The sequence below is a fragment of the Phoca vitulina genome, unplaced genomic scaffold (genome assembly GCF_004348235.1).
Source record: "Phoca vitulina isolate PV1807 unplaced genomic scaffold, GSC_HSeal_1.0 scaffold8, whole genome shotgun sequence".
Lineage (NCBI taxonomy): Eukaryota > Metazoa > Chordata > Mammalia > Carnivora > Phocidae > Phoca > Phoca vitulina.
The window spans coordinates 6,636,610-6,649,209 of record NW_022589711.1 but is presented as its reverse complement, the minus strand read 5'-3'; the positions used below and the strand labels follow the sequence as shown (position 1 = coordinate 6,649,209).

General features: G+C 37.7%; 1 protein-coding gene across 1 annotated transcript in view; it reads right to left on the bottom strand.

Annotated features, from left to right (window-relative positions):
* SAMSN1 (SAM domain, SH3 domain and nuclear localization signals 1) overlaps positions 1-10,976 on the bottom strand; it is a 78,066-nt gene extending 67,090 nt beyond the window's left edge. Inside the window, exon 1 of the mRNA XM_032406302.1 lies at positions 10,624-10,976. Within this exon, the coding sequence (XP_032262193.1) occupies positions 10,624-10,884 (261 nt within the window). The 5' untranslated portion in view covers positions 10,885-10,976. The remainder of the gene's footprint in view (positions 1-10,623) is intronic.
* Positions 10,977-12,600: the final 1,624 nt, after the last annotated feature.

The window sequence follows — 12,600 nt, the reverse complement described above, 5'->3', positions numbered from 1 at the left end:
GAGCTGATGGTATTTTTAATCTTAATCCTCACCTGCTTTTTTTAATAGATTATTTTTGCACTTTTCAGAATGTGTTCTGTTAACCCAGGGCCACACAGCTAACAAAACTCTCTGGAACTCATACCTCTAATTCTCTTCCCTAGTCCTATAAAGCTTTGAAAGATATTGATTTCTGCAAATGTAAAAAATTAACTTATCAAAAAATAGCACACATAAAATGGGAACTGGCCAAAGAAACCCTAAGAATATTGTTCTAACTGGAAGTTGTACCATTAAGTGCTACAGCTTACTGTGTTCTTGTTATGGCTCTTTGCGACGTATTTATCATTGTGTGGGAACAGTTTAATCTACTCCATACAGAGAGCAGTAGGAGCTCACAGTGGCCTCAAAATATGATGGCTCTTGCCACAAACAACTAATCTAAATTTCTTGCAGGTGGCAGGTCTAACTTTTTTTTCTAAAAGGAAATAACCCTTCTCTAAAAGTCAAATTTGTTTTTAAAGCTGCGGTGTCTTTAACCACTTCTTTTTCCAGTTTTTCAGTTGACACCTTGTCATGACTTACGGTGGGTTGCATCAATCACTCTGGGTTCTTACAGAAAATATTTTGTGGTGGTGACTATCACATTCAAGAAGCTAAGTGCCCTTTGTGGGTGACTGCGCAGGTCCCTCTGATTTCTTGCCAAATCATTCAGAATGCCGCAAATCCATTAAATCTCTCCACAGGGAGGAGAAAATTCCCGCATCCTAGAGAGAGAATTTATGAGTTCCTTTCAATCACCACAAATGAAAGCCACCCTTAATATTCATTAGAGATTTTATGGGGGCAATATGCATTATCTATTCGTATGGCCCCATGAAAGGCCAATTTCCCTTGAAACCCTGCATGGCTCCAAGCCACTCTTCGTAGAAACAATGGCCTATGTCCAAGTGGAATCAGGGGAAGCAAATGGATGACATTTCCTTATCCATTGGTAATGATTCCATTAAGTCACTATGGTGGCTCTGAGCTTCTGAGTTTTAAAAATTACAGGACAGATTTGGGATGCGCGGTCATGTCATTGTGTTGCTTCTCTGCTGTCATCTGTGGCCATGTGTCCTAAAGTGAACAGGGCTTTTCGGTTTGCATCGTAAAAGATGACTTTCAAAACTGACATTTCTTTCGTTTGGAGAAAGGTGTACGTTGGGGACATAAGTCTACGAGCCCGAGAGCTTTTTATTCATCTCTTCTTTCTACCACCACAGTTCAAGTCACCATCATCTTGAACCTGTTTCTGCCCCCAGTCTAGTCCCATCACTATGGAGAGGGATCTTTTCGGAATACAAGCTTCAGCACATATCTCACACCTTCAACAAAGAAGGAACAAACAAACAACAAAAACAACCCCAAGCCACTGGCTTAAAAGACTTCTTGTATAGTTTCCCACTGCTTTTTGGGCACAAAACACAAAACTTAGGAGAAGCAGTTAAGCCATAGTGGTGTGACTCCTTCCCCAGACTTACCTGGTACCACATCTCCTCGCTCTGCCCCAGCCATCCTGACCGATGTCGCATCCTCCTTAGCTTTGGCTCACTAACTCCCACTGCTTTCATCAGATTTGGGTTCAATCATCATTACCCCTATAAGTTTTTCCTGACTCCTTGACTAGATCAAATTTGTTTATTATAGGCCTTCACCGACCCGCGGAGCTCTCATAGCCCTTATCAAAGCTTTCATTTCGTGTTTATTCGTGTGATTATTTCTATGTTTGTCGTTCATTGGACTATGAGGTTCACAGTGCCTGCTTCCACCTGACATTTATCCTCCTTAATGTAAATATTCCACAACAACTTGTTCAGGGAATTAATAAATGACTTCTTGAACTTACTCCATTTTGTATCCTGGCTAAAAATCCCTTTCTGTGAATGAGATGTGGGCTTCAGTTCGGGTTGGGCTTAAGGTGAGCTGCAATAAGGCCGTATTTCTAACCCAACTATTTATCAGTAGAGTTGTATTTAATAGCTAGGAACCACGAGATGCATAAAGATCTTACACTGAATATTCATATGGGTTTTTAGAGTGAGTTCAACCAGTTGCTTTACAACTTCCTAGGAAGGAGAGGGAACATGAATTTCTTTTCCTTCATTTTTCATTCTCTTCTTAAAAAGGTGAGTTATGCCTGAGAGTTATATTCTGACTCTGAAATAAAATATCATGAAATGCATGTGTGATATGGCTATGATAAATATATGAAAGGAGCCTTTAAAAGCTAAAATAACTTTATGTAAGTAACATGCTGTTAATATGGTGATAATTTGGGAAGTCAGAAAAGGGCAATGGTAAGCACAGCACATACATCCCCAGCCCCACCTTCTTTTTTTTTTTTTTTTTTAAGATTTTATTTATTTATTTGAGAGAGAGAGAGTATGAGTGGAGGGTTGGGGGTGGGGCAGAGGGACAAGCAGAGTCCCATTGATTGAGGAGCCCGAGGATGTGGGACTAAGTCCCAGGACCCTGAGATCATGACCTGAGCCAAAGTCAGATGCTTAATTGACTGAGCCACCCAGGCATCCCCACATCTTTTTGTCTGCATGGTGCAGTCACTATGGCAGCCCCAGGAAGCTAAAAGCAGAATTTCACCCTACCCATACTGTGTACATTTGAACTAAGCAGTTCTGGCTTTCTTATCGCCAGGGGGAAAATTGGGCAAACTAAGTAAAAAAAAAATCTTAAAGATAAGTGAAAGCTAGTATGTACATTTAATACAACATTATCGCATATGATATGATATCACAGATTTACTGATGGTGAGACCCTAATGCCAAGTAGGTGTCTTAGCTATCTTTGTGACCCCACAGCCCAGGACAATACTTGATACCCTAGACATTATGCTGTGTTCATTGAGTGAAGGATAAATAATTATAAACACATAACTGTACATTATAATTAAATAGTAATAATTGTCACTAAAAATAGTAGCTCTTCTTCATTAAGTTCCAACTGGGTATCAGGTACAGTGAAACACTTTACATCTAATTCTCACAAGAACTCCACGTAGAAATCTTCATTATGTCTATTTAATAGATAAGAAACTGAAACTCAGAGAAATCAATTGGCTTAGTCACACAGTTCAAGACCAGGCTTATTTGGCTCCAACACACATGGAATTTCTACCCTGTACTGTTTATCTTTCTGCTGAAAAACAAAACAAAACAAAAAAACAAAAAGACAACTTACTGATAGGAAAAGTCTGGACTAAGAGTTAGGAGGCTGATGTTCAGTATCTGCCATCATCTGCTGAGGGACCACAGGTCACTCAATCTTTCTTGTGCCTCAATTACTCCATGTGTAAAATGGCAGCAATGTTTTGCCTAATTCACAGAACTAGTATAAGATAAAATATGAGAAAAGTTATATTGTACCTTGAAGGCAGGGACTCTAGTTATTAAGCTATTAAGCCCCTACCTTGAATTGACACTTTCACATGGATCATTTCATTTTACACTGTGAGGTAGGAACTAATGTCTTCGTTTTTACAAATGAGCAAAGCATAGGTAAGTTACCAGCCTAGTCTCAAACCTTACAAAGCTGTGATCTTTGCAGGAAAACTTTGGACTGTTATAGATGTGAGCTTAAAAATCCAGCTCTGCCACGTACTATTACATTGCATGAATTATTCAACTTCTTTAGCTTCAGATTTTTATCATAAAAATGGGGGCAATAACACCACCTTAATGAATCATGATACAAAGATCGCATATATAAAAGCACCTGAAACACGGTCAAATGCTAAGTCAATGGAAGCCATGATCATCATTATTTCGATGTGCCTGCCTGGTCAGAACAAGATCTCAAAGGCATGAACCACTCAGGGTGGCACCAAGGGCATGTGTGTGTATGTGGTGAGGGGTGGTGGCAAAAGAGGGTGTCTCATTCCAACCCAGCACTCCTTTACCCTGCATAGCCCCTGCTCTTCTGCTCCCCTCTTTACAATCTTACTTCAACTTCACTCACCCATTTTTCAAAGCAAAATTCAGTCCTCTGAAATGACATTCAAAATGTTCTTTGTGAATGGCAGAAGCCTTCTTAGCTTCTGAGAATGGAAATGTGGACATTTTGGTTCATGAAGAAGTTTGCATGGCCAGGAGAACTTGGCTGTATCCCAAGTGAAGTCTATATTCACATCCACAGTTTCTGGTTCAGAACATGAGGAAGAGAGAGAGGAAGTAGCTGGGACAGAGGAAGTACAGTTAGGGAAAAGAAAACAAACCCAAACCTAAAATAGCTTAGGACAAAAAAATGATAGAAATAAGGTCACCAATGGTCATCTGAAGAGTGAAAAAAGAGCTGCTTTGACAAAGCTGAGAGAAAATCTTTATGCACTAACCTTTTTGTACATAGAATTCATCACCCTCAGTGTGTCCTCATAGCCCCAAACATTGAACGTAAAAACAAAAATAAAATAAGATCTTAAAATTAATAGATAGCTCTCCTTCATTCTAAAGTTGAGGGGGCAGAAGACTGGAGATTAAGCAAACTGACCCACAGTGATTCTAGTAAGTGACAGAGTTGAACTCCCATGTGATGCTCCTGGCCTCAACCTGTGCTCCTTTGATGAGTAATATGGCCTCCAACATACCATACTACACACTCAAAATATGACTTTTGTCTTTAATGTGTTTGCCATCCTAGTGGATTTTTATACCAAGGATTGTGATTATTTATTCCCTTCCTTTTTGATTTGTCCTCTTAACCCATAAACTCTCATTATAAATATGAAACAGTAGGTTGGCCATCTCCCACGTACACACTTCTGAGCTTGTACATTCATACACTAAGTAGCTCGGGAGGCACTTAACATGAATTTGCTCACAAGTGAATGAGTGGATAAATGAAGGAATGAAAGAATCAGTAAGCTGTTGCAGCATCTCCTATTTTTCAGACTCTTCTCTTGGGTAAATGTTAATTCTCCTTCCACCAAACATACTGGTTTAGTTAAAATTTTCCATGTAAAATATTCATAATTCATTATTCATTCTTGTTCATTTAGGTTTTTAAAATTATTTTTAGAATCTCAATTCTCAAGTTCATCTATTTCAGGGCAGCATGTAGTAAATTATAGATTATCTTTTGGTATTTTTGTATCACATTTTTCTGTTTTTCCTTTTGATTTTCTCAGTCTAGATTATCATTTACTCTGCCTTTTCACAAGTTGTCCAAATCTATTCATTGAATCCATGTTCTCTTTCCATACTCCCATAATTCCAGTGTCAGCCGATAAAAGTTTAAAGCTGTTCTAACAAATGGTTTTTGCTGTCAGAGTTGAACACAAGGGCATGAAACTATGAGAAATTATGCATGGATGGTTCATAGCCTGCCTCCCTTTGGGTGGATATGTGAGCAGTCTTCTTAGAATGTCTTATTCAGTGGGACCACAAAGGCTTTTTGGTAGGAGTCTAACATCACTAATGTACAAAGAAAATGGTGGAATCTATGAAATTAACATGTCCTTTCTTTCTAAACCATGTGTTCTCTTACTCTCTTTTTACTGGTCCTCTGAATCTTCATTCTTTTTTATATATTTATATACATATATATATATTTTTTTCTTCAAAGTGTACATCATGGATTCTTACTTATCCATCTACACTTTTAAACTTCCATACTATTCATCATATAGATAGGGAAGAAAGGAAGGACTAAATGAGGAAACAGTATAAACAGAGCTATGAAGATGGAGAAAAATCACTGTGTTTGGTATCACCTTGCCGACGGCAGAGTGTGTCTGTGAAAGAGACTTGTGGGGATCTAGTGAAGAGGGCAGATTAGGTGAATGAGTTTGCATTTGACCCTGTCGGTGTTGGGGAGATATTTAAAGGCTTGTGAGGGCAGCAGTAACATTAGATTTGAGCTTTGGAATCATTAATCAGGTAGATTAGTCAAGTAAATTAATCTGGTAGATTAATCTGGTAATGACAATGTCATGTTGATTGAAGAAAGCAGACCAGGGTCGGAGACACTGCGAGAGATTGCCAAGGTGGAGAATAGAAAGTAGAAGAGGCCCCCAAACAGCTGATCCTGCTTTGGTCACTTCTTTCCCACAGATCAGTAGTTTTCTTGGTCAGTATAAAAACTCCTATACCATTCAGCAGTGGGTCTGTGGGTCCCCGGAGCATTTCCCCATGTCAATAATTAGAGGGTTCACTACTCCCCATTTGAATCGAAAGGTTAATTGTAAAATATTTTGTTCCTTTATTTCTTGGTGAGCTTCAGCACACATCCTGTTCCTCTCACTGAAACAGTTCCCTAGAGAAATCTTCCATTAGCCATGCTTTCTCTTCTGGGGCAGCTGTGCAGTAGTTCACATACTACGCCAACAAGACCTTAGCGCTCCACTCTTCTCCACTCTTCTCATCCTCTTCTCATGTACTTGAAGATGCTTTCAGTAGAGCTCTGTTTATTTTCTCACCTTGAGATTCTGTATATAAACCTCACTTGTTTTTCTTTGATTTTTATCCAATTCTCATTATTACTTTTCTATCCACATTGTATTTGAATTATCCTGTACTTGGGTCTCTGTTCTGTTATTTCAGGCCTTTGACTTTTCTTCTTCCTGAAAGAGCTTTTGCTATTATCACTTTTTAAATGTATCGCACTATTTTTATAAAATATTTTAGACATACAAAGGGAGAAATGGATATTTGCTCCTCCTTTTCATGTCAAGATTACTTCCATTTCTTTATATTACAAAAAAAAGAAGTTGTTTATCCTTCTTATAAATCTGAAAAATTATCCCAGGTTGTGAAAAGTATGTTTGCTATTATCATAACATTATACTAAGGGAAGGTCTCATCTCCTTTGCAACATATGTATTTTATTCTTTCTTGCCCTTCTTCCCAACCAAGCCTCTTCTGACTCACTTTCCTCTTTTGTTAAGATGTTTCAAGCTCTTAGCATGCAGAGCTTCATCGTAAGTACCCTTCAATCACTCTTCTTGTAAAGTGATTGTAAACACTTGGCTTCAAATATTATTTTTGGTTACCTCCACTATTACCTTTCTTAAATGCATCTGAAATCCCCTCTCTACACCACTCACCTCAGATATGGGAAAAAACCCTGCATCCTTAAGTAGTTTTTCCTTGTACACTTCTCTTGTGGAGTATACACTTGCATAAATCTGGTCTTTACCTTTCTCAGTTTGTATCAATTCCATAATCACTTATCGTCCCCCACACTCCAGATCCCATAGACCTTGCAAACAACTGAACTGCACGTTAAAGATCTGTGGGTCTCTCATCCTCCTCCTGTTGACTTCTGTGAAAAGCCCTTCACAAATAATACATTCCCTGTCTGATTTCAGTTTGTTTATGGTATTTCCACTGACTAAAATACTGCTTCTTTCCAAGCCCAGCGCAAGCCTCTGGATTCTTTGTTTCACCTGAGTGAACCTGAGTATCACCTGAGTCCTGGCACCATTTCCTTCCACCTTCCCAACAGCCCCACATGGTAGATGTCGATAACCTTGTTTTACAGATGGGTGTTTTCAGTACAGAAAGAGTCACTCAGAAGAGGGGGGCTGAGCAGGGTCTGACAGCAATGTCCAGAATTGGAATTAGTGGGTTAAAGAGGGTGAGGAGTTTGCCTAAGCTCACTGTGCTGGTGACGTCAGAGTTGGCGTTAAACCCAGTTCTCTCAGAACCAGCATTGAGAGTATGAGCCTGCCGTGGGATTATCACTTTCTGGAACTTTCTGGAAGACACGTCAATTTCAGGCCCTCTGAAAACTCTGCTTTGATAACAGGATCAAAGACACTGGAATCTACTGTTGCTGAAATTTCTCAAGTCAAGGAGAAACTAGTGTCTTTGTGGACTGGTTTCATTTTTCCTGAAATGTGGGGTTTTGGCCCAGCTCCAGCATATCTGCATATGTTGGTAGATTTAAAAAAAAAAATCTGGTCACACTTTTACCCTTTAAAATTGCAAAAATGTCACCTCTGACTACCTGTCATTGATGGTAAGTAACACTCATTTCAGAAGCACAACTTTTCCCTCAACACCATTTGCCTTCTGTACCTTCTATAGAATGAAAGTTAAAGTATAACCCAAATAATAACCCTGCAATTACTACAGAAAAAAATACCAGCTATGCTAAAATGAAAGTGGGTATTTTTCACTTGGTATTATTATAGAATATATGTGTAGAATATAAAAATAATAATTTGCACTCATCCAACTTCTTTCATTCTGTGTCTCAAATCCCTGAGTGTAAGTGGTCTCATTAAGGTTACCAAACCAATTTAACTCTAGCATGTTCTTGAACTCTCTCTCCAAATCCAGTGAGGTTTTCCTGTCACAAATGCTGAACATTATCATCTGAAATTCTGAGTATTCTGTAGCTATGTTTGACCTTCTGCAGATAAAACTCATTTACTTAATCATTTAGTTATGTACTAAAACAGACAAAACCACCACCAAAAGAAAAACATTACTATGTATATATAATTAAATCTAGACACACATTCACAGACACACACAGACAATAACTGAGTTTATGTGTAATTGGATTAATAGAAGAACAGTTAGAAGAATGGGGACAAATATTTTATGTAGATCTATGGAAACAAAATCCATTGGTTTCTCAAGCTCCATTCATTTAGTTAGCAAATGCCACTCAAATATTAATCGAGGACCCATAATATTTTAGGGACTATGGAGGATACAAAGATAAATTACCTATAGCAAATAAACAAATGCTCAACTAATTCCACTATAAGGTAGAGTACGGTAAGCTCCATGAAGACAGGGGCAGTGTATGTGCCCCAGTGCCCAATATTGCAAACTGGTATACAGTGATGCCAATATGAGTTTGATAAATATATAATGGAAGAATAATGCCTTTAAGTTCTCTAGAATTTCAAAGGAAGGAGTGATTACTTCTATCTGGCATGACCCAGGAAGTCTTTCTAAAGGACAACAAAGTAATCTGAGTCTTAAGGGCTAGGGTAATGGTTAAAGGCGAGAATAACATGCTAGGTGGAGGCCAATACATAAACACAAAGATAGGGAGGCAGGAAAGTACAAGACAGTCATTAGGAATAAGCAAATCATTCCAGTTTGGCAGTCCAGCACAGGAAATACACAAGGAAGAAGTTGTGGACAATGCTGAACAGTTAGGTTGAGGTCAGATTGCTAAAATCCAGGACTGCCAAGTTAAGGATTCCAGATTTTACTCTTAAAAGAAGCTCTAAATATGTGAATTTAGATTCTTATACACCAGCTTTACTACTTGCCAAGTAGTCATTATTCTTGATCCTGATTCTGAAGCTGTCAAGAGGAGTCTTCAGAAGTAGTTCCTAATTATATTACCAGCTGCTCTCTAAGAAAGTACTCCAGGAAGAAGGCCGCTAAGTCCAGTGGCCCCAAAAGAGAAGATGAAGCTAAGGAAGTGGCAGAGACGTTCCTAAAAATAATTGATGTTGGACAGTTTTATCAGTTCCAAGTCTGCTGCTAGACACCTGTAATATTTAATGTGGTACTTTGAACACAGGTTACTTTAGCTCTAGTCTGCAAAGACCTAACTTAATACACAAGTCTTGAAAGGTGAAAAGGACTCCAAGCCTCTTCAGAGAGCTCTAGTGCACCATGAAATATAGCATCTGTCTAGTGAGAGACGGATTCTTAGAGCAAAATGGTATAGAGTAGGGATCCTAGAAACACAAAGTTGTTCCATTTATTCACTACAAGTACAAATGACCATGAACTGTAGAGAAATGAAGGTACAAAACATATGCCTTAAGTAACCTACAATCAAGGTGAAAAAAAATTACTCTTAAGTCCTAGGATATTTGTGTTATTTAGTTTGTTTCTCAATTACCTCATGAATTTAATATTACTATTTCCATTTTATAATTGGGAAAATTAAGTTGAAAGGTTTTAATTCATTTGCCCAAGCCAAACAAGTAGCAGAGCTTGGATCCAAACCCAATTTTGTTAACTCCAGAGTCCATACTCTTTCTCTTGCATCATATTGCCTTAGGGCCTAGTTTAGTGTATGGGAAACACTACAATATATTAGCTAAAAGCAGGATCCTTAGCATAAGACTGTCTAGGTTCTAGATCTTGGCTCCACTTTTTGTTAGCTCTGTGACATTGTACCTGTTGCTAACTTTTTTGTGCCTCATTTTTCTCAATCATAAAATGGGGAAATCAGTATTAGAATAACTTTCCCTACCTTACAGGGTTGTTGTGAGATTTAAATAAAATAATAAAGTACTTAGAAGAATGGCAGGCACATGGAAAATGCTTATTTAAATTAGCTATTATTTGTCAGTGAAACTTCATGACCACCGCAGTGATTTAGACAATTCAATCCACATCTTGATCTGAATGAACATCCAAAGTCTTCCCTCAACTAAAAAAAAAAAAAAAAAAAAAAATTCTCTAAAAAATACTGTGCAGTAGTTTATTTGAACACGAGGTATATACACAATAGTAACATGATAGCAAAAGTCACAAGAGCTACATTGCTTTTTGGAAAGACAACTCTAGTTCTAGTAACTTTCCTGATACTGATAAATTTGACTGATTAGCACTTTTGTTAAAACATCCAGATGAGATGATACATTGCTTTAGCTTACAAACTTACCCAAGAGTGTGGGAGATCCGAATCTGTATAAGAAGGCTTAAGTGGTGGGTGGTGAGTGCAGTGAGAACAGTTGTTCCAGGGTCCAATTTGGGCAATTTGGAAATCAGCACGTGTCCAGAGAGGGTTTTCTGGAAAAGTCTTCCAGCTGTTCCACATCTGAACTTCACCTTCGTTGTGGGATAACATGTCGGCCAAGTTGCAACCAGTTGCAGTGCTGGATCTAGCCAGTGATGCCGAAATAGAATCCAATCCAATCTTCATTTCTTCCTTTCCTTTTGTGCTAACAGTACTAATTTTCTTTTCTTGGGATTTGGCTAATTTTATACAGGAAATCAACGTTTCATCTTCATCTTCTGAATGACAAAGAAAAATAAGTAAGTCTGTCTAATACTTTTGCACATGTAGAAATTATGAATATTATATTTCCTTTTCTATAGTAGAAATGAGTGAACACCACAGCATAAAACGGGAAGTCATTTAATTTAACAAAATAATTTATAACTGCAATTCTTTATTTTTTTATTTTTATTTTTTTTTAAAGATTATTTATTTATTTATTTGAGAGAGAGAGAATGAGAGAGAGCAAGCACATGAGAGGGGGGAGGGTCAGAGGGAGAAGCAGACTCCCTGCCGAGCAGGGAGCCCGATGCGGGACTCGATCCCGGGACTCCAGGATCATGACCTGAGCCGAAGGCAGTCGCTTAACCAACTGAGCCACCCAGGCGCCCTATAACTGCAATTCTTTAAAGAGTGATCTTTTGTATAGTAAATGCTTTGTTTTGTAAAGATAAGTTTACCTAAAATATTTTGAAGCTGTATATAATGATTAAATTCAGTTTGACTACAATGACTGAAAGCCACATGCAAATAGTATACTGAAAGATTCAGAAAAATTACAATTTTAAATTAAAAAAATTCCCCACATCATATAGACATGATATGGTATGCTTATATTCTTAACGTTTTTTTTAAATTTTTTGAGGTAATGTGTATAGACAGCATCATAAGGAAGTAGATGAAATATTCCCCTTTCATAAGAAAATGAAATCTCAGTGTACATGGGCTGAAATCCTGTTGATTCTAATTTTTTTTCTGGTATCAATCTATAAAGAGATTTATGCATACAGTATTTGTCACAGTGAAATATTTTCGAAAAGGAAGATCAAGACTGAGAAAACAACAAAAAGAAGGTATATCTTTAATACTACGAAGTTGATTAGTGAGACATATATTTACATGTGGTGAAGGGTCTCATGAAATTTCTGGTAATACATAAAACAGTTACAGAAATTAGAAATATGTATTACCCATAGTAAATTGTACCGTATCATTGAATCTCTTTCAGTTCAAATGTTTAACTGGTGTAAATGAAAGATTATGATCAATAGCATGTAATTGTGAATAAATAAATGAACATCTAAGTTGCACATCAAAATTGAAAGATACTGCTTTCCATGGCCAAAGAATGGGGATAGTGGACAGTGCTGATCTGACTATCTCTTTCTCCCACTCTATCCCTGAATCTGGTCTTGAAGGGAAGGAGATATGGGTTATATAAAGGAAAATTCAGGAATAGGTTAAGGATATCTGTTTCACAAATAAATTGGTAATTTAAAAACCCTCAACGTTTAATGATTATTTTATGGCCTTATCAAAATGGCCTTCATTTCATATACGCTACCCCAGTTCTTTCTCAAAGAACTTTTAGCAGCATTTTGACTGCTGACTTACGGAGATTTATGAATGTAGGTTTCATCTCCTTCAGACTCGGCACCCTGGCTTTCTTGGTCTGGACCTTTTGCTGTAGTCTCTTTAACATCCCCATTGATTCCACTGGGTCACCACCTGATTTTACGGCCTAGCACAAACACAGCTCAAGGTAAAGACAAATTCTTCTTCACAAAAGGCTAAATATAAAATGTGTCGAGATCATAAATGTGGGAAAATTCATAATGTGACCTTAAAACCCATAGCCTG